The sequence below is a fragment of the Gasterosteus aculeatus genome, chromosome 5, assembly GCF_964276395.1.
Source record: "Gasterosteus aculeatus chromosome 5, fGasAcu3.hap1.1, whole genome shotgun sequence".
In the NCBI taxonomy this organism is placed as follows: Eukaryota; Metazoa; Chordata; class Actinopteri; order Perciformes; family Gasterosteidae; genus Gasterosteus; species Gasterosteus aculeatus.
The window spans coordinates 11,023,960-11,046,501 of NC_135692.1; the positions used below are offsets into that span (position 1 = coordinate 11,023,960).

At 41.6% G+C, this 22,542-nt stretch overlaps 2 protein-coding genes across 16 annotated transcripts in view; both read right to left on the reverse strand.

The window, feature by feature from the left end:
- Positions 1–19: 19 nt before the first annotated feature.
- On the reverse strand, positions 20–12,166 carry entpd1 (ectonucleoside triphosphate diphosphohydrolase 1). Of its 5 annotated transcripts, none has more exons than XM_040176348.2 (11): positions 11,953–12,141; positions 6,756–6,777; positions 5,661–5,788; positions 5,100–5,217; positions 4,010–4,160; positions 3,536–3,695; positions 3,227–3,430; positions 2,431–2,688; positions 1,990–2,103; positions 1,722–1,859; positions 20–613 (listed from the first exon to the last, which is right to left on the reverse strand). In XM_040176348.2, the coding sequence occupies exons 3-11, from the start codon at positions 5,784–5,786 to the stop codon at positions 407–409; spliced, it is 1,476 nt and encodes a 491-aa protein (XP_040032282.2). In that variant the 5' UTR covers positions 5,787–5,788; positions 6,756–6,777; positions 11,953–12,141; the 3' UTR covers positions 20–406. The 5 variants fall into 5 exon arrangements, with proteins under 5 accessions (XP_040032282.2, XP_077959499.1, XP_040032279.2 ...); XM_078103373.1 differs by lacking the exon at positions 6,756–6,777 and adding an exon at positions 11,809–11,850 and having other exon boundaries at positions 11,953–12,138; XM_040176345.2 differs by lacking the exon at positions 6,756–6,777 and having other exon boundaries at positions 11,953–12,166.
- A 6,761-nt stretch (positions 12,167–18,927) lies between these two features.
- ptprea (protein tyrosine phosphatase receptor type Ea) overlaps positions 18,928–22,542 on the reverse strand; it is a 40,009-nt gene continuing 36,394 nt past the window's right edge. For all 11 annotated transcript variants that reach the window (XM_078103382.1, XM_078103377.1, XM_078103375.1 and 8 more), the window contains 6 exons: positions 22,346–22,422; positions 22,086–22,220; positions 21,714–21,839; positions 20,918–21,069; positions 20,610–20,745; positions 18,928–20,515 (listed from right to left, as the gene is read on the reverse strand). In XM_078103382.1, coding sequence (XP_077959508.1) covers positions 20,441–20,515; positions 20,610–20,745; positions 20,918–21,069; positions 21,714–21,839; positions 22,086–22,220; positions 22,346–22,422 — 701 coding nt within the window. In that variant the 3' untranslated portion in view covers positions 18,928–20,440. The remainder of the gene's footprint in view (positions 20,516–20,609; positions 20,746–20,917; positions 21,070–21,713; positions 21,840–22,085; positions 22,221–22,345; positions 22,423–22,542) is intronic.

The window sequence follows — 22,542 nt, forward strand, 5'->3', positions numbered from 1 at the left end:
ACGATACGCGATTCAAACGTTTATGGAAACATGGGTTATTTTATTCATTTATACAGGGCAGTATTTTTTTTACATCATAACTCAAGACACATACATGCAGACTGGTATATATAAGCACACACTCAACCTCCCATTCAAATTCAAACATACACGCTCACACATGAACCAAAAAAACGTCCTTCAACCAGAGAAGCAAAACTCACTGCCGAAAGAGTAGAGAAAGCATTTGCCCTTGACGTCCTTGAATCAGCTTAAATCAGCTGTGGTGCTGTTGATATGCAGCAGACGTTGACCTTTCACCTTCCCCGAAATGCTGGAAAGTGTAAAGTTATCTAATTCACAAATTGGTAAAACACACTCACAAGCTCTCACTCCCCCACCGGTGCGTACGTCTGTGTGTTTTCTTTTATACGATCTGTTGCTTTTTGCAGTGGCGTGCCCAGAGAGGACGGAGGCTGAAGAGGAGGAGGATGAAGATCACTACTGCGCAGATGGAGACTATGGATACGTAGCCGGCGTGGGGCAGAGGGGGAGAGTCCGGGGCCTCAGCTGGAATCATGTTGGTCAGATTCAACATGTAGCCCAGCGTCCAGCCGGCATCACTGCCTTTTATCTGGACACAGGAAGTGGGGAAAACCATCAAAATGAGAATTGTCCTGTTATTTTTGCTGCTAATTTCAAACATACATGGTGTTCTACTGGCAACACGGACATAACATGTTTGTTATTTTAACTACCAATTCCTGTATATTTCTTATCACACAACTACACACAGTTGGTGCTGTGTTGCAGGCTGAAACTAGGCTACTCCTGTTCACATTCAGCTTTAGTTTAGCCTGAAATCATTTGACTTGAACCACTTGCTAATGTTGCTTCTGGTAAATTACTTCTATTTACATTGGTGGGAAAAACAATGTAAGTGTTTGGTTTCATATTGTGATTTCTTGCCAAGTAAGACACTGTCTTGCTCACATTATTTCCATGGACTAATAGCCTCAAAACAGTGTTAAAGAATTCCTCTTTATACAATGAGGGGAAGAAAAGCTTAAGTGAATACATTAAAACTCACGCTACTTTTCTTTGCATCTCCTGTTGATTGCTACTTTTAAGAAAGTTAAAAGGGCTTAGCTTGAAATTTAAGCAAATACTATACACAGAGCAGTGGCCACTGAACACATAGCTAAATACCATCAGGACGCTGTGTGTGTGGGATGGCTTCACAGGTAGAGCCGGCTGCCCATTAATCACAGAGATCCGCTTTTCCTTTTCTATCCGGTAGCAATCATTCATGGGGGGGGGGGATTACAGCAGAGCCTCTCCCGCCCAATGTAATTGCGTAACCGTTTGCTATAATGGTCGAGACGAGTGTCTCCGACTGAACTGAGGAAGTGAGTATCGGGTGTCTTGTGATTGTTTGACGTTTTCTGGTTCAGGTTTCTTGTTGTTTGCTTTTTTGCTGACTGAGCCAACCCTCGATGGATGATTATGTTCATTCTCCTCAATGGAGCAATTCGTCTTAATCTTTTTAGACCAGAGAAAGCTACAAATTTATGTTATAAAGTTTATATGAAGTGAGAGGGGAGGAAAAAGAGTAACGTTGAGAGTGTCTGTGTTTTAACAGCTAAGAAGGTCCATTAGCTCTTCATAAATCAGCAGATGATTGGCTGACAAACAGGATGTTCATGCTCAAGGTGTGAGGGAGTGGACTGCGATCTACTGACCTTTTTAATAAAATTAATGTTGGAGTAGCTCTCTGAGGTGAAGTTGTATCCTTCTGTCAGCAGGGTGAGGATGTACGTGCCAGAGAAACAGTACTCAGCCAGATACTTCTCTTTTACGCCCGGGTGCTCCTGCACTATCTGCTCGAGCAGGTTGAAAGATGTCATTAAGCATTCGGAAGGACTTGAGAGAGGAAGGCAGATAACAATTTACAAAGATATTTGCTTTGTGTTTGAAAACTGAACCATAAATATGCCCCCCCACACACACCTGACTCCATGAGGTAGCGCAGTAGCGTTCAAGCTTTTTCCTGACATCTTCCAGAGGGACGGACGTATCAGTCAGATTGAGGAAGCTCGTCACAAAGTAGTAGGCAGAGAAAGCCTGCAGTGAGAGAGGAGAAGAGCTGAACCAACTGAAGCTCTCAGTTTATACAAATTCTATTCCCATAGGGGGGGGGTTCTGGCCTCGTTGACTAAGATATTATTTATTGGGGTTTGAAGTAGCTGTCAAATCAACAACTCTGTTACTTTGGATAATTTGGTAACTCTGTTTGGAAGAGAGGAAGGAAGATTTTCCATCCAGGGAGGTACTGATTATTTAGTTGAAGTTGAAGTGATTAACACAAATTAAATGCCATTCACCTTGGGGTTGGGGCAGGAATCAATGCACATAATAATATAATTGATGAATAAAACTTTGGGCCTTTACCCCAAATGGCCCCTGCAAACTTGGCTGGTAGACCCCGTTGAATGAGCACTGGCTGTATTTGCAGTCAGTAAAGTTGAAGATGTTTTTAACAACTTCCTGGCATTGTTTGACGTTTCCTGTCCCAGTGTGAAGGAAGGTTGCAGGAGCTCCTTGTGGTTTCCGGTTTGACACGCAGGGGCTATCATAGAGGACAGAGTACTTCTTTGTCGTATTGTATCCAGGGTGTTGGCAAGGATCTTCTACTGCATTTGGACCTGACTAGAAGAGAAGAGAAGAGAGAAAGGTGTAAGAGATGCAGAGAGAAAGATAATTCAATTTGTGGCATGGATGAAGATAGTGGCTGAACAATACGATATGGAACTGTTAACCCACAAAACCAGAACCAAAGAGGAACAATGTCGTGACAAATGGGAGAAATGGAACTTCAACACATCAACGACAGTATAGGAGAAGACCACATGAATGTTGCCTTAGGATTCGTTATAGAAAGTACAGAGCCATCCTGACCCCTTTTTCACCCCCCTTATTTCTACTTTTTATTTTTTTATTTTAATTTTTTCTCTTTTCTCCACCCCCATTTCTCTTTGTGCCTACGGGTATGTATGTATGTATGTATGTGTATATATGTACGTGTGTGTATGTATGTGTGTACCCTGTATGTGTTAAAAATGCAAAAATAAAGTGATAAAAAAAAGAAAGCTAATTAAATTGAAGGGCCTTATTATTGACTATCACTCTAAAAGACGATTGAGTCTCAGATGATCACAGATTCTATTAGATTTTAAGAGTAATTTACTTGTGTCTGGTGCGCCAGCTTCAGTCTTTGTGCTTGGTCTTTCCCGTAACACAGGAAGCTGTGAGTATACAGTTCGTAGTCGTTTCCGTAAAGTCGGAAGTTGACGGCGTTGCTCGGTGACTCTGAACCGTCATACTGATCGGACACAAAACTAATCTGGGTGGAAGCCCCGCCAAGGTCAAGTGCGCCTGTGGTTTCCAAGCCCTGCAGCAGAGACAAAGAGACAAAAAGACGGTAACGTCAGTGGGTGACGCTGAAAGCACGTTTAAAAGTGACAAAAGACAAAACTGCGTGGACATGAGTGCCGACCTGGCTGAGACGGTCATCCAAGTAGTTGACTGTGACCCAGCCGAAGGCGCCCTCCTCCTGGCCGCTGAGTATTCTCGCTCCCTGATAGGAAAAGGGGGATTTTTGCAGCGCTTCCCCCACGGCCTCGAAGACCTTGTCTGACGCGGCGCTGTTCTCTATACTGCACACAACACACTTTAATTAGACCGATCCGCGCACATGATTCAGTGCAACGAAGCACCCCGTAAATAATGAACGGTTTCAGTTATATGTAATCGATCAGACAGTATCATATTCCTGCTACTCCCTCGTTCACGTGGAGATAAATCACAAAGCAGGCAGAAGGCTACACGCTGTAGCACTTGGATCGACATCACAAACGCAGTTACAGAGTGAAGGCGTGTGTGAGCATGAAACGGCTTAATGTGTGGCTCATTTTGTGGGTGAATGTTTTATTGAGGATTATGGGGATGTGTGAGTGCGCGCTTGCCTTACTTTAGCAATCTCATTCCGGCAGTAGCCCCCAAATACAGGGGGGTCTCGGGGTGTCTTTTTACGGGCACCCACTGCTCAGCCTCCTTCATGCATGCTTTCAGAGACTCTCCTGCCTTCTGAGGAGCAGATGCATAGCTGGAGATACCGGGACCTGCAAGTTGAGCAAAACGTCAAGAGGTGGTTGAAGTCAAATGCAAAAGGCAGCAACCGTAAAAACCTCATTGGAGGCGTGCGTTCAGAGATCCTGGCTTGTGTAGTAAAGACATCTGTGCAAATCCATTAAAAAAGAAGCCGGGGATGACGTCATCAAGATGTCTGCTTCTCGGAAGCACGCTTCCTTCCCTTAAGTCGGTATTCTACGCCTAAAGTGCTTCATCTGAAGTTCCCAGTGGACTAAATTTTCAGCAAAGCGTATCCCGGATTAAATAACCGACGTTCATGTGCGCCGCCTCCCTATTTGTGTTAACCTCTTAGGTGATTCAGCGCCGTTGGCTTCTGTTGGTCTGACAGGTCACAAATCCCATGAAAAAACAAACAAACCCAGCAATGCTTTACTTTAGAACACAAAAGCTTCCTTCCTCCCCGACTCTGACGGAGAAACAGAGTTCCTAAGAGTCCGCCATCTGGTGTCAATGAAAGCGCTCCACTTTCAGCTTTAATGTGAGGCCGATGTACATTACAGGAAGAGGGAGGGCAGCCCTCACCGAAAGTGCATGATAGAAAGTGGCAGTTAAATCAACAGAAATTAAGCTGTCAGTTTTGGACAGTTCTCTATTATATGTTGTGTATTTAACGCCGCTTTAATAGTTGATGGATATTTGGTTGCATGAGAAGGTTGTCATGAGGCTGAGGTCATCTAGCCACGCACTGTGACGCGTTTTGGGACGCATTTTCTCCTGCTATGTTCTGACTCTATTGTCGGCCGGTAACTAGCTCAGCTTACGGGATTGTTTTTCACCTTGAGTAACGAATGACTTTTGACACCGGTGCTTACTTAAATACTACCATTAGCATGCATTAGTGGTTGCGCACGTCAATGTGAGGGCAAAGTGTGTACGCGTGACGAGGCGTGACAACGTGCAGCACGCACCAATGACTTTGCAGGAATGCTTCTGCTCAACTCTTCCGGTGTTGTTATCCTTCTCAGCCGGCCACTCGTAGATGTACAAGGCTGTGTGGGAGGAGCCGGCGTCCAGCACGATCCCATACTGGATTAGAGACAGAAAACAGTACAAACTCCACTTCAGTACTCAGTGACAGTTTACTATGGAGGGCTTCCATCCCGACACACACACTTAACAGCACAATGAATTTCCCTGAAACCTTCAAGGCAAGAGCATTTATCTTTGCGATTTATAGAAAGGTTTTAGTGATGGAACTATCTAGTAAAACATAACTCTAGACACCGTTGTCAGGTGAATGTTTCTGGGCCTCATCTGTGACAAAAAGGAGTGTTGATTTACTACTCTTCCATAAACATCCACTGGCCTTGTTAGGTAGTGGTTTTCTAGAGCCAGTAGAACAGCTGAAGTTCACATCGACAGGAGACCATATTTGGCTTGTGGACATTGGACAAGGATCCAACAGTAATGCCGTGCGCTCTCACACAGGGAACAGGCTGCATCACTTTTTGTATTTTCCTCAAACATACCTTGTACTTTTGGGCGAGGGGCCTGTTCTGCAAAACTGCCACTATCACCAAGGCAACGATCACTATGACACCAATCACAGTGATGATGATGGCCACCGGCGAGTGCCAGGGGTTCTTCTCTTTCATCTCTGAGAGCGGGGGCGGACCGACAGACAGACAAACAGGAAGGAGAAGCCAGAGGGTTGCCGGAGGGGGGGGAGAAAGAGAAAGATGGGGACACATGGGAAAGAGGAATCGTGTTAGCAAATCTTGCATCCAGATGTGAGGGATACCACATCACGTGTATGTGTGTTTGTATATGTGAGAGAGAGCCAGTTGGGGAGTTTGCAAATGTGTTTAATTGTTTTGTTTTGTAACCAATAGCAGCAGATTAGATGCTCAGAACTATGCTACGCAAAAAGACTTCCCCTTGGAACATGATCAAAAGGGAAACATCTGTGTGGAAATAGCTGACGTGTTTATACAAAGCAATGCCGTACAATAAAAAAAAATGATTAGAGCAATAGCAATGACTCAATGTTGGACAACAATGAATGATTTCAACATCATTTTAATCCTAAATATATTTCATCGCTTTCTCTGCTTTGTTAGGTTTCCTTACAATGAAATTTGAAACCAACACACATAAATACACACAAATACATACACACAGTGATGGTAGTGTAGATTTTATCCACTTTTAACTTCCCTTTTACTGGAAAAGGGGACAAAAAAAGGGTGTAACGTTTTGTCTGTACAAGGCTTGGAAAAAAGTGATGAACAAGATACCGGCCTAAAATGCAAAGTAAACTTGTGCCCACTGACTCACATTGTTGTTTGATTATTTCAATCATATGTAAACTAGCACACACCAGCAAAATGCACGCGTAAGCTGGGAAAGTACACTCATTGTAGAAAATAAGCCAATTGTCGAGCACAGTACACATCTGATGCGGACATAGAAAGCCACAAACACACACACACACACACAGCAGCTCGGCAGCAGGAAACATTAAACCTGACCATTGTCTACTGTGGAAAAACACACAGAGACCATCATTTAGAGAGAGGCAGAGACATTAAAAGCAACGGTGAACGGCAAAGGAGAGTACTTACCTCTGTTGTCTGCTCCAATGAACTTACCACAGACAGCGCAGGGCGAGAGACACAGAGAGAGAGCGAGAGGGAGAGAGATTACGAACGTGGAAGGGGGAGGAGAGAATGTACAGCGGGGAGGGTGGACAACAGAATAATAAGATGAGTTTTTTTTGCAGTTGTGGCCTTTTTGTTGAGGCCGAGCCGAAGCACAGAGTTATGCCATTTCCTCCCCAAGCTGGGGCAGCAAAGCCGGTCACTATGGAGACACAGCGTGCGTGTGCGTGTGAACTTCTTTTAATGGACTGTCTCTCTCTCTCTTTCTCTGAACTAATGAGAGTCACTAAGCTGGCGCTACTCCCTCTCTCTCTCTCTCCCTCTCCCTCTCCCAGGTCATTCTTTGGGCTGGTAGGAGGGAGGGAAGTGGGGACTCCCTTGTTTACCGTTTTTTATCACTGTGGAAGGCTGTGATGTCATCTGTGACGGATCGGAATCCCCTGCTTTTCTCTGAGACTGTGTGTGTGTGTGTGTTTTAAAAGAATAGAGATGCCGTTAAGCTGGTGTGTGCTTGTGAGTGTGAATCCACATGACTTGCCTGCAAATTTGTCGATCCATTCTGTTAATTCCCCTCATCTTGCCAGGCACACAGATACAGAAATATCCATGTTTAAAATAATTGACTCCTGCAAATTGTTATTTGCACCACTTTTGGTTCCCTTTCCTCTCGTTGAGAGAGTGCACGCAAAGCCTTCAGTGTTAAGGAAGGAAGCGCTCACACACACACACACACACACCTACACACGCAACCACCACAAAGTATCCTGTCATTGTTTGGACACGGCGTTTCACTGAGCAAACAACCCGAAGTTCACAGCTATTTTACTTCTTCAAAAATATTGTCCCAGGACTCTTTAAACAGGATACAGTACGGGAGGCGAATCATATTCGCTGTGTATTCTGTGGATGACCATATTTCTGGCGGAGCTATTCTAGATATTTCCATGTCACAGAATTTGCAGGCCGGATTACTGTAAAGCAATTTACTCCTCAAATTGCACTCAAATAAAGTTATTTTCAGTGCAGAAAATAGTTTTGCTTCATTTACATGCAAATTTGAAATATTGATAGTGGATATCCTGAAGTAAACCCCTCAGTGTCCACCAAAAGCTCACACAACGATGGGAGTTCAAACTCTTGACTGCATGACGCATTTTGCTTCAAAGGGATTATGGGTTTCCTCAAAGGAATGCATCTGGATTGAAGCAAGAATGAAACCACATGTGACGAAACAAGGCTGTATATGCAGATATGTAGCCTTGTTTTCCAAAGTCTTCATATGCTTGGATTTAAATTGTCATTAAAACGTGTTTTCATTAATGTGGGAGAGCAGCTGTGATGTGGAGTAAACATATGGACACGTGCGCACACGCCACGACTCCCCCGACCGGCCTTTCTGCCCCCCCCCCCCACCCAAAGTTGTAAACCTAGGATAAACACAGTTGGTGCCAATTAAAAAATACCCTGTTAGTTTGTGGAACTGGATTCTGTGAAGGAACAGGGAAGCTTCCGCCTTTATTTCCGGTCCATGTTTGAGAGGTGTTTAGAACGCGAAGGAACATTTGGTTTCCAGTCAAATTCCCTCTCTTAATTGCTTCCAGATTAAAGTAGACGACTGTACTGTTGGTGGCGCATTGTGTAACCACTTTGGTGATGAAGATGATGATATGTGGTAACTAACACATGTTGAGGCAGAAAACAGAGCTTTCCTAAGAAACGCATCAAACGTATGAGATCACAGAGGAATTCTCTTGTAATATCAACACTTACTCGACTGCAGGCTTTCAGCGCACAAAAACACACGTTTGTACAGTGCTGCTCGAAAATGTTCGAGCCCCCTGAGCAGCTTAGAGTTTTCTGATGTTTTCCCACGATTTTATCATCACCAGTTTTATCAATAATTACTCTTATAGAGGAAATTGTGTGAGTATCCAAAAAACTACATGAAACACGGAATTATAAGTGAACCCAGTGCTGCATTGGTAAAGTCAAGCAGGTTCAGGTAAAACACATTTGTGTGCCTAATTAGAGACGTCTTTAGGAAATGGTTTGGGAAACACCAAATAAAAGAGAGCGGAAAAACAACCAAACTACTTTTTAGTGCCAACGTGTACCCTCGCAGATCAACAATACCGAGAGGAAAGGAGATATCCGGGGACATCAGGAAGGAGTTAGTGACAGGCCATCATTCTGGGGAACGAGCCCGTCCAAACGATTCCAGCTGCATTCATCCACTGTAAGACGAATCCTTTTACAGGTGGAGGGCGCTCAACATGACCTCAACTCTGCCTATAGAAGATGACGCCCATCAAGAAGATATCTCCAAGAAGCACCAGAAGAATAATAAATCAGGTAAAAGCTCGACAACACGCAGACATTTGGGCTGACATGGGTTTACGATCAAACAGAAGTGGAACAGACGTGACATTCATGGAAGGGGTTGCTTTGAGGGAAGCCTCTGCTCTCAAGAACGAACAAAGCTGCCCAGTTCAACTTTGCCACAGAGCACTCTGGAATAACCAGACGCGTCGTGGACGTCCGTTCTCTGCATACAAAGAAAAGAACCTTGCTGGCTGAGTTCTGCAAGGAGGAGCAAATCTCCTCAACAGCAGATGCAAGCGACTGCAGTGGTTACAGAAGACGTTTGGTTGACGTAATGGCTGCAAGCTGACTAAAATGGTTCACATGTCACATTTTCAGTTTTTGTGAGAAAAAAAACTTTTGTTGAATATATAATGAAAACACGGAATTTGTCTTTGTTTGTGTCCTTTTATTTGAATAAGTGAGGGGTTAGGGTTATAGTGTGGAGGGTTCATCGCCTGTTTTTATCATTACACATTGCCTAATCAACACCTAAAAAGTATGACTGGCATTCTAAAATGGAAGAGGATAATGTTGTTTTGAGGCAAGTAATCAAACCACAGAAGTTCAGACTTGTTGCGTTTCATTACAAATCAAGTTGTGGTCTAGATTGTATATGCTAATCAACGTTATAATATAACGTTGATTAGCATATACAATCTAGACCGTTATAAGTAGAACGTTATAAGTTAATGGCATACAGATTTTGAAGTGTTGATAGCCATAGCCACCATCACATTTTAGCCAAAAGAGGATCTTTGTTCCTTTTCTGGTGGCCCAGGTCCGGATAAATGATGAGAACAATAAGGACTTAAATTTGTGTGGTAACGATTTACTAGAGATGTAATAACATTAACTAAATCTCAGCATTGCTAGAACTAATATGTCCCTGAAACACCTAAAACATTGATTAAAAAAAGGTTTCCCCATTATTTGAAACTGTTTTTCCATTTGCAACCAAATTGTAAAGTTATTAATCATGTGTAAAATCTGATGAAAAGCATCATGGAAAAACAACAGTTTTGAGAAATAGAAATAGAAAAAAATAACATTTGCTTAACTTTTCTTGCTAAGTGTATCTCTTTGGATCCTTTTTTTTTACAAGTTATATGTAAATATTTAATTTAAGAGATTATTAACAAGCTTGGTAAAATGTTATCCAACTTTAAACCTTTCTTGCAAGGAAAGTTAGAAAGAAGAATGTTTGAGGTACATTACAGATTTAACATTACTTTCTGCCTTTAGAGGAAATGAGTTCATAGACGAGGAGCATTCAGATCATTCACCGACAAAAACAACCGTATCACATAAAATCCTACTCAAAGCACAAAGACATTTGTATTGCCTGACATGCATTCTTCTTGCCTCAAGTTGGCTTTTTAATACCTAAACTTCAATTGAATCACTGACTAGATCAAAAACAGCACATGCACTCATTCTGCCCAAAGGAGTCCACAGTTCACAAGTTCAAACAGTGCAGCACATTAACTTTCTTATAAAAACCTGAGGCGTCACACACCCACATACATAAACAGGACACACATCCTCACAGCAAGTAGCACACAACTATATTCATACTGAGCGTTAGTAGAAGCCCTATATTTAAGTACTTGTACTTGGTCTGAAAAATAGTGGTTCCAGTGCATCACTAAACACACATGCATACATACTCACACAAATTAATTTATCTGCATATCCTCTGCCTCCAAAAGAAAAACGCATGCCCCGTTCCCACACCAATCACACACCATTGTGCTTCTGAACATTGTGTCCTCGAGTTGTCACTAAGGCATCTCGCTTCAAGTTTTTTCCAATCAATCATGTAAAACTTTCGTTTGGAGAAAACAACACAAAGGTCTATAAATACACCAGTGCTGGCAGTTGTGAAACAGCACCGCCTTCTATAGGTGAAAAAGGAACCTCTTGCAGCGTCGTATGGTTAGAAATAACAGGAAGCATCTCCGTCCGCCACAGGGAAGTGGTCCATTCTCACTGGGCTCCAGTTGCCTAACTGTGCTGACAGGACAGGCTGACTGACCCTGTCTGGTCTACCTTTGACCTCCAGCCGACCAAAGAAAACAATAATAATTATATATATATTTTTTTTTTTTTTTTTTGTTTGTTTTTTGTTTTGAACCACTAATAAAATGCCATATCCTTGCAATATAACGAGGTATAATAGAAAGAAAAGTAGCACATGAAATCCAAATGGCATTCAGTATATTTAGAATTTTCGTCTAAATGAGGAGCCAGGCGTCTGTGGTGTAACCAAACCTGTGCAAATGTGACTTTTGTATATAATTTTGTTTGAATTCTTTACAAGACTTGCTCTTGTTGTTGGACATTGGACTCAATAAAATTGGACCATACGTCAAACATATTTATCATCAAACTCATACCAACCCAAATTAAATTGATCAGATAAAGTTTTGCAATTTCCGTCACATGCCCTCTGCCCATAAATCTCAAGTGATTCTGTAAGCGTGCCAATGTTTATCCACACATTCACCTTAACCCCTGCCTCATCTCCCACACACACAGACACATGCACCTGCCCATGCTGCACAATCGGTCACTCGCTGTGGGAAAAGCACACGGACACGGCTGCTACGTGCAATACGGCAAGTCACACAGCTGGAAGAGGACACACACTCACCTGATACTTAACGTTTTCTGCACCGGCCTGTGGTAAACCCCGCTGCCAGATACACTATGAGGATGAGGACTTCCTTCCCATGTGTGTGCATGCATGTGTTTGTGTGTATCTGTGCATGTTTGCCAGTCACAGCAGTACACCTACCTCTTTGTCCAGACATGGGTTCCTTCTCAGCAGGAGCACAATGCTCTTCCTATTCTTTGCCCCCCTTCTGCCCCTCTCTATCTCTGCCTCTCTCTGTCTCTCTCCTCTCTGTCTCCCCCTCTCTCTCTCTCTCTCTCCTATACTCCTCTGTGGTAACGGAGCTCTCTGCTCAGTCTAACGTGTTTCAGCACCTCCTTTCACACACACTCGCTTTATTAGGGGAAGTAGAGGTTCCCTCCTCCCTCCTGCTCAGCCCAATCCCCTCCTTCCCAGGCGCCTTCAGCTTTGCATTCGCTTTCCCCTTCCTCCTCTTTTCTCTCTCTCTGCACCTTTGTCATTCTCTTTTCCTCTTTTCCCATTTTGCTTTAACTGAGTCTTCCTGCATTTCACCACTTTCTGCATTGCGCTGGTATTCAGTAACACTGTTGTCTCCTTCATCATTTTCCTTCTGCCTATCGTTCTCTTAGTCATTGCCTCTGTCTTGGAAAAATGGGTCAAACATGAAAGCAGTGTTATATCTGGATGGGAGCTGGCAGGATCGTGGAGGAAAAGCAGCTGGTGAACTTTGCTTTTTTCATTAATTCCCAGTCTTTTTTTATGGATGTAATCGTCACTCACTTGAAAGACGTTTGTCTCGAAATGACTCTGCTGAAATTTTTAACCGGAAATACAGAGCCTGTAAACTTAACTGTAAGAGGCGTACAGTGAAAATTCCTCAGTTCAGGATGATAAGGAGACCTTGAGTCAATGGCCATGGCTTTGCCTCTACCTGTGTGTTGTGTGCTCGTCACACACTTTTACCGAGGCTGAATAACAAAGCTGCATCTGTATTTTGAGCCACGGTCACACGGGGGGGCAGGTTCAATTTGAAATTCCCACATCAGGCTGCTTTTTAACCACAACAATAAACCCCTACTGATTCACATAAGGGAGAAAATCTGCCACCGTCAGCAAGAAAGCGTTAATTTATGAGTGAGAATCAGTATGCACGGTAATGGGAATAAGTGTTATTGGAGCAATCGTTTGCTTATATTATTTTGCTTGGAGCTCTCGCAGTAATTTGCGCGGTGTTGAAGACAAACACACATTATTGCGATAACAGTAATCCCCATTTAATGATTCTCTAAATGAGATGCCGGGTGTTTCCTTCAAGACGGCACTCATTTTCTATCGTTCAGCTCAAATCTGCAGAAGCTCCATCTGCCTGTCACTAAGTATGAACATCATCATTAGCGATGGTAAATACGTATTTATCCAGTGAAGAGCACAGTTAGAGGGCACTGGAGGGAGGGGGGGGTACTGCCTCTGCAACTTGTGCAAGGTTGGTCCATGTGTCCCTCTGCCCGGCCCAGGTTCATCTCCAGTGAGTCCAAGTGTCTCTTTATTGCTGACCTGGTTGGACCAAATTGATGAAAAAGGCCTGTTCGAGTAGCTCCTGTGTGTCCATCTAGTTGTTTAGAAGAAGAGTTACACATTTTGGAAATATGCTTAACCCCTTTCTTACTGATAGTCGGAGGAGAAGATCAATTCCCTGTTTAAATCTGTGCAGTGTGAAGACGGCAACCTGTTTAGTAATCTTGGCTGAAAATAAAGACGAGCACTTCATATCTTTTCATATCTTTCCACACAAAATACACAAAGTGCGAAAATGTCAAGTTGGATGACAAAAGGACGTATTGATTACTGTACAGTAATTTTGTTTTCACGTTACTATAACAACGTGGAATGGCAAAAAGAAAGCTGTGTATACTTATTTTCTGAAGAATCTCCGCGTGTTTGTTTCTTGTTATGTTTGGAATCTTGGCGCAAAAAAGGCAGATTTTACAACGAGTGTGTAAGAAATACTAACAACTGTAATGTTGGAGCTAATGATTAGAAGACCTTTTTACTTTTTACTGTTTGGCTAAAATAACCGGCTGCTGGCTGTGGTCTCATATTTCCTCTACAGATAGGGGAGTTGGACCGGGCTTTACTTCTCTGGACAGGAAAGCGATAACACTATAAATATCAAACTGAAGCAAAAATAGAAAACACTGTGTGCTCTTGGTTGTGATTCAATATCCAGCATAGAACCTGTACCCACGTTCGTAGAGAGCAATTTCAATCTCATTTGTTTGTGCCCCTTCAGTCAACACAAAACCATCAGCACCAGCAAAAGCAACTCAACAAAAAGAGTGTATATGAAAGAACATCACTTCCTGAAGCCATTCCATAAAAGGTTTCTTTGAGGCCTTTTTACATGACGTTACATTGCTTTTATACAAACTGACTTACAATAAGTGCATTTCAACTATAAGGGTAGAAACCCAGAAGAACGAGAAACAAGAAAGTGCAGTTTCATCAAATAAGCCGATTTACAACTTGCTATAGACACGAGTCTATTTAAGTGCAATTAAAGTGCTACATTTTGTTTTGTGTTTTTTAGTCAAGGTACAGTCTGAAGAGGGGTGTTTCAAAACGGATTGTCACATTTTACAAACAGCCTGCTGATACAACATCTAGCGGTTCCTTAGGGAGAAGATGGAAGCATAGTCAATCGGCATCATCACTGGAACGTGACAATCAATAAATCAAAGGTTGAGTAGTATGGCCTCTCCCTTGAGTGGCAAGAGCTGTTACTGGGGAGCTTTTTTTTTTTTTAAACGAAATGCAACTTCATGTTTAATGCATGTATATAATCTATGCTGCCCTCATGAAAATGATCCCAGAACATTACTCAGTGTTGTTTATTGTCGCACTCATTTCCTGCTGCACTGATGTTTCGCTGTGTGTTTTTTCATTAAAAATCATATGGTATATTTTCATACTAAACTGAATGATCCCCATGTCTGTTACTTGAAAGCACATCAAAGGTTCGATGGGTTGTAACGTGTATCCTCCTCAGTTGATTATCTAGGGTCCGGTTCTAGGGTTGAGTTTGTTAATCCTAAAATGAGGGAAACTCTGGCTTGTCTGTTTCAGAACGGGAGGTAACTAAAGCTCAGGCTCAGTCACCGTGGTAACAGAGCATGTGAACCGAACCTGGTCGGGAGCAGGTTTCTTTCACAGTCTCCTCCCTCTGACAGCAGCCCAGCCAAACACACAGCGCGCTTTCATTTCATCATTCATTCATTCAAGTACTCTGCATCAGGCCGATTTTAGCGCAGTTTCCACATATGAGCAAAATAAGATCTCTGTTACGTTAACGTGTTTTCTCGAACATGTCACGTCCTTTTCTGGACGATCCTGTTGATGAAGAAGCGGTTTTACTTCGCAGGGTGTTAAGCATTTCGGGAAAGAATATTGAGACCCCGATTAGATATATTGTCATTTCCAGATGACTTGTTTGAACGGTATCGTTTTTCTTCAAAGTCCATCAAATATGTACATAACCTCACCTGTCCTCATATAACTAACGTCACTCATCGTAGACATGCTCTCACGTACGAGCACATCCTTTGTGTAGTGTATTACTTTTTTTTGCAAACGGTATTTTCCTACAACGTTAGAATATTAGTAAAGCTGCTGTATGCAAACCAGTGAGACCATTAAAGAGAAGATCCACAGGATGCACCTGAATAAAACACATTATAGGTTCAATACCATTGTACCAGTTTTTACCAGCAATATTATTCTTGTGATTAAATATGAGCGTGGGTGTGTATTTCAAGCCTGTGTGTAGTGCATTCTAACAGAGTGTAAAAACTGGGAATTAGTAAAACGTATGGATTATGATTCGTGTGCACATTCAATATTAACTGACCATACTATATTGGAACTTACAGCAATTTTCTCCCACGCGGTTTTTCTGTCTTTTGCTGCAGTGTTGCTTTTTTTCTACACTTGCATTAATACTTGCAGCTCAAGTATACCGACCGATTGTTTGTGGTTGTTGGTGACTCGTAGTATCATGGCTCCATTCATGCTGCCTTCATACTGTGCTGGTGCACGCGCTCAACTCTGAGTCAACCTACTTTGAGTTGATTAAACCAACTCTAAACAGCTGTTCTGAAACCCAAAACTCCGGGTAAATCGACTCAGAGTTTAGGGTTTGAGTTTGTTAAACCTCCTACTTGGTTGGTCATGGTTGTTTGTGAAGCATCTTGGCTTTGACTGTGCGTTTGTTTCCTTCCTTTATAGGTCTCATTATGATTTTTTTGAGGTGGGCAAACTTTCTCAAACATCTCTTGCTGACACTAACCAAACCAATATTATCAACGTTGTGTACAAAATGTCTCAATGCAGCTCCTGTCACATCAGAGAAATGATAAATACTCTAGTCTGGGGCCTGGTTAACTAGTTTTTATGTGACTTTTCTTCTCTTTTTATGTCTTGTTTTTTTTATTGGGCTTCATTAAAGCACTATGTTTTATTATTTGGTGTCAAGCCAAGCAGTTGGTTCATCAGAGCTCCCTCTGTATTTCCTGCAAAAGACACTTGAAAATGTAATTAGCTTGATAAAACAAAGGACAAATACGATAACACCTGTAATGTGTTTTTGAGCACATTGCGCACCTGTAACATCCCAGTAAGAGCCACCTGATTGAATTATGGGAAGACTGTTTTAAGACTGGTAAGATACTAAGCTGTAATAAAAAAATAAATGTAAAAAGTCATTATGAAACCAGTGACTCAGAGATGTGAAGTAGACAACCGACAGACAGGATTTTTGGTTTCATTCTTGTGATGTTAATGGTTCAACTCCATCTCCTACCCTGTTCCTCTTCCTTTCCATCTTCCACAAGCAAAGTGAACATTACACGCTTGTGTAATATGCAATATTTAACGATCCAGACTTCTTCCTTCCTCTTTTTATTTACTTTCAAGGTTCTTTTCTTTATTGTCTTCAGGAGATGGTGAAAGGAATGTCAAGCTTGGGAAAAACTGACTGAACCGGTGAAAAGACTTTCATTGACGTACACATAGTGTGATAAGAAATGACTTTCCTAAGTCACACATGAAAGCCTTTCAGCAGAGGGGTCAGTGTGCAGGGCAGCCTGCCAATAAATGTCTCATGCACCATATTATAGTAGAAAGAAAATGGGAAGCCTTGTGAATGACAAAACATAATTAGGTGGCAGTAAATTCAAATAGTCACTTAGGGTTAATACATAATTCATATGACCTATTCACTCTTGCTAACCTCTTTTTTTTCCCCGCTGAGGAGTGTTACCATGGTGCCCGGTCGCTGAGGAAGTGGAAATTGTCAACAAAGAGGCTTTTTGTCACTTGAGTTTTTGTGACAAATGAGAAACATGATAGTTTGGCAGAAATAGCCCAGATATACTCCTTCCCGTGACTGGGGGGGGTGGGGGGGTATAAAAAAAATGTAGATCAATACTCATTTATATTTGGGAGTAGGAAATCCATTCTCTTCTTGCTTTTGTCCATGTATCAGCCTGAAAGAGGAACTCGCTTGCCCTGTCTTCTACCGAAGTGTTTGCAGTTGCGTGGTATCAAACCCCCGTCAGTTCCTGTAAAAGCTGTAGATTAACACCATTTTTTTTTTTGGTTGGAGGAAGGAAATCCATTTTTCTTCTTTCGTTTTTATGCATCATCAAACACGCCGAAAGAAGAACCTGCATTGTCTTGTAATGAAGTGTCTGCGGTTAGGTGCTTTCAAACCCTCATTAGTTCTCTGTAGAAACGTCATAGAGTTAAGTGGAAAACATTTTCTCCTGTGAATTTTGATGGATGTGAACTTGCTCATACGTGGAGAAGTTCTAGTGAGCTCGTGTCACAACTTCTAATTTCTGTATTTTCTGAGAATGTTCTTTCCAAGCAATGACAACATTAATCCATTGCTGCTCCAATGTCTGTAATTTGAGTCACATTTGACGTTGACATGCATTCATCTTTTATAGAGCAGCCTTTGCCTTTGTCTCTACTACATTCACAGTCATGAGTCATTTCAGTCTATACCGAGACCACTGTGTGACATGATATTATCACCTCTCTCTCACGCTCTCTCTCTCCCTCTCTGGTAAAATGAGTATTGAACGTGTGAGCGTTTTTCTCAGAAACTACACAAGCTGAGATCTATCAGTCATAAGAAAGCACTCCTGCCCCTTGTCATGCCAACGAGTATCAGCTGGTTCACTACACACTGATATAAAAAAAAGGTGTCTCATTAGCAAGGTGTGCAACAAGAAACATGGTGAAACTCATGATGGATAAAAGCGAAGAGCTGTCGCAAGGCCTTTGCAACTGTATTGTTGCAAAACATACCGATGGCATTGGCAACTTCTGAAGGTTGCAGTACGCGTTGTTGGGGCCACAATCCAGAAAGTGGAAAGAAAATCATTTCACCATAAGCCGTTCATGACCAGGCGCGAGCGAGCTTCAGAAAGACCTTGAGAATTACCAAAATGTACCAGGAGGATGAAGATGAGTTTCAGAGAAGGATAAAGCTGCTGGAATGGCTACAGCCAATCAGCTGACTTGGATCCAAATGAAAAATCTATGGGAAGAACTGAAAGTCAGGGTTCATAGAAGAAGCAAGGTCAGTTTGTGTGGCAGAAAGGGCCAGACCCGCTGTATATATAAAATAAAAGAATACATGAGGTATGAGGTATACTGCATCTTTCCTAATTAACTTTGTAATAGGGGACAAATGCAGTTCTCATTTTTATCTGAAGCGAACGTGAGGCTTCAGACATCTGAGTCAGACTAATCAAGAAGTATGTTTAAAGGTTACAAGCTTTTCAGTACATGTTCCGCTTTCGTTACTGTCCTCCCACCATACCACACCATGTATTTAAATTAGAATGAATTTGTTTCCTTACGCAGGTCAATTCTTCAAAATTGTATAAAATACAATTAATCTCCATTACTTTTTTAGACATACAATAAAAATTATGAAATTTGATGGCAAACTACAATGCTATTTTATTTTAGTGTTACATTTCAATGACATACTATGAATTTAGTGCAATAAGCTCTTTTTTTAATTATTTTAATTAAACCAAAGCTAAGACACCAGAGAAAAACCCAAAGCATTTTCAGATGAATTTAATACTGCAATTGCATTTGAAAGACATTGAGTATCCAAAATGGTTAGACCACCCACATAACAGAGGCAAAGAGCTGTAGGTTAAAGTGAGGATTCTCAATTCTCGCAACGAGGAAGGTATTGACTCAACATAAAACCGACTGAATAGGTTGTTTGGTTAAGTTCCTCCTCCTGCTGCACCCCCATGGACAAGATAGCACACACACACTGCTGCTCACTCGCACAACTTCACAATGTTAGCACTTTGCCATGTAGTATTTACATGCAGCATTAACAAAATTCAACATTTTATTGAGGATTGAAGCAGAGCTGGGTCAAATCATTGCAAGTGTTTGGTTTAACGTTTGAGTACCAGATAGGGAGGGGTGGGGGGGTTCTGCCGTGGACAAAATGCAGAGAAAAGCAGTTTCACATTCAGAGGCTTTCTGATGAATTTCTCATCATTAGATCATTTTCAAATGAAACATTCTACTTTATTTTGAAATATGTGGGAGAAAAAAAACAAGCAAACTATATAAAGTCCCTAGACCTTGATAGTTTTGGGTGTTTTTTTGCTCTGGCATTAAGCAGGCACTGAACCACCTGCTGCATTAAGTGACGACACGTATCTTAGGATCACTCGCCTTTCACTGAGGGTCGTCTGCTTCTCCCAAGTAAATATGGCACTGATTTATGAAGTTATCTATAATACAAATAAAGCAAAAATATTCTTGAACATTGCAGGTTCTTGGTAAAAGGCTTAGTTTTGTGCTTTTTAATCTGCATTTATTTAGCAAAAATATTTTTTTGCTATCTACAGACAAAAGGCAGACTGTTACATCCATGTTAAATGCAGTTGCATACCTCTTTTGTTGATGGTATTTAATGACTAGGATACTCCTAACTGTGCAGGTTCTGCCGGAATTCATGTTGGAAATCAACCTGTTTTGTCATCTTAGCCTCTGTTGCATAACTTTGTTCTTGGCATTATGGCTGTGATTCATTTTTTTCTGACAATATTTCCATTGGAAATGGGCATGTAGCTTAAATGTCGCCTCTAATCTCAGATAGAAGTCATCAATAAATGACAAAAACAAAAACAAAAAAAACATTCCGTTATTTTTCTCCAAACTCAAAATTGGAATGTCGTGGTCAATACATAAATACATTTACAATAACTGCAACTCTTAAAAGTATTACGTCGTCAATCCAAAATAGCACTTACATAAACATTTAAAATACAGTATTATACAACAAACTGAAAGAAAGAGACTTTGAAACAACACTTCATGACAAAACGAGTTAACTTACATGATGTGAAATATACATTATTAATCTAACTTTTTTTTCATTTACAATTTTCATCCACTGACATAGAATATATTACAGCGAGGATGGAGTTAATGGTAGGACAAGTGCATAGCAAAATAGATCATTTGACCAAGTTAAAGAAACACAATGAACTGACAAAGCAGCTTTAGAAAACAACATTAAAAACCATGTTTAAGGCAAATCTCATCATTTAAAATTGGCATAGTCTGAGAAAATGTCCACAAAGTCTTGTACCACCTTGTAGCAGAAGTCATATTGTTCCTGTGGAATAAACAACAGGTCAGGTGACAGTCTGTGAATCATCGTGTTATTAACATTTTTGAGGATCCGGTTAATACTTAGTGCTGATACTTACCACAGTTTGGACCATGTGGGGCCTCTGCATGCGTAAACTCTTCACAGTTTGGAACACGTCCAGCAGCCCTTCGGCCTTCACTCGCTCCAAGATATTGCTCAGTGCGATGAACGTACCTGTTCGCCCTGCACCAGCGCTGCAGCACACAAACACAAAACTCTTTGAAACTGATCCGAGCATTAGCAGCGCTTTGGAAACACATTTTAAGCCGTTATGTGCAAAACCAACACAACTTTAAGAAAGGCTCAGATGTGTGTGTGTGTGTGTGTGTGTGTGTGTGTGTGTGTGTGTGTGTGTGTTTTTTATACCTGCAGTGTACAACGATGGGGTGATTCCCAGACTGCTGCTGGTGTCTCTGCACCGAGGCGATGATGTCAATCATGCCTTTCCCCTCGGCCGGGATGCCGACCTCCGGCCAGCCGTGGAAGTGGAAGTGCCTGATCACCCTTGTCTGTTTCTCCTTTGAGAGGAAATGAAGAGTAATATGATTTAGTGGCTGCGCAGGAGAGCGTAATGCTAGATGCAATGAGGAAGTTGATTAAGTATGCGGCAGATTAGCGGTGAACAGAAGGGGGGAATGTACTATGGAACCTCAGAGTTGAGTTGGTCGAATTTAATGAAATATATACATATATATATATTACAGACAAGAAATCATGTCATTTTCAAAAGCTTTATGATCATTTTGTTGGGAAACATTGTACTAAACTAACTAACTAACTGTAGACGGATGTTAAACTGAGCTTTACATTGATCACCTAAAGCAGTAAAATTAAAATTATGATCACCTAATTGTGTAATATAGATACTCACTTACTTTTGATAGTTTTGGCCATTTTTGCACTTTCACGTAAGATTTGGAATGAACTGAATATTTTTTACATTTTAGCTAATTTTATATACATTTTCTACCACTGGAACTAATTACAATAAGTAATAATGAGAAAAATAAAGTTTCAGAGACATTTATGATTTCATGTAGGACTACATTGCTTGTAAAATAACGAAAACATTTCAATGGAATTACAACAATAAATGTCAGGCAAACGCGTCACTGTCTGACTCATTAACTGCTGTGCGATAGTGAAAAGTTCATTTGCTTACCGGGGCAAAGGTGAGTACCAAGTCTCGTAGGCTGAATGTGTCACACAAGGTGTCTCCCTTCAACTCAACTGTGTAATTCCCGTAGGTGACAGAGTCCTCTGCTGGCCAGTATTGACAACATTTGTCCTGCGATAACAGACAAGGAACCCAGATACGTGTTTGTTCTCTGCTGCCAAGTTAAAGACAAAGTTAAACTTAAAATATGGAATGTAAATAAATATATTAAATAAATGCATGCAAAAAGGAACTGATGATAAAAGTAACATTTTGTGAAAAAAGCAGGAACGCAGGTGTTTTGTTGCACTGCTGCTGTGCTGGTTAACTAGCTGTGGCTCACAGCTGGCTCGTGGCCGTCAGCCGTCCACGGCTTACCTGCTCCCTCTCCTGGAGCTCCGTGAGCATCACAATGGAGTGACATTTCCATTCCCACACCATTCTCCAGAAATCCTCCACTGTGTGTGTCAGAGGGCCCTGGCTGGCAATGTAGTAGTCCTTCTGCCTGTAGCCCTGAGTAAAACATGGCAACACAAACCTCCTCAGCCTTTGAAGCATAAGCGATGTGTTGAGGGTCAAAACCCACGAGCAGGTTGGAATGCAAGATGCGAGGCATCGGGTAATAAACATCTACTTACATCAATAAAAGATGCATTGACGTAATCGGTGAACTCCTGACCTCTTCTCATGGAGATAATTACTCTGTTAAAGTCATCTGAAATGGTAATGGAGGAGGAAACTCATCAAAATCATTTATAAACATGCTGTTCACAGTATCAAGTATACAAAGGTAACATTGACAGACAATATAATCTGGAGGTCAAAATCCGCCACC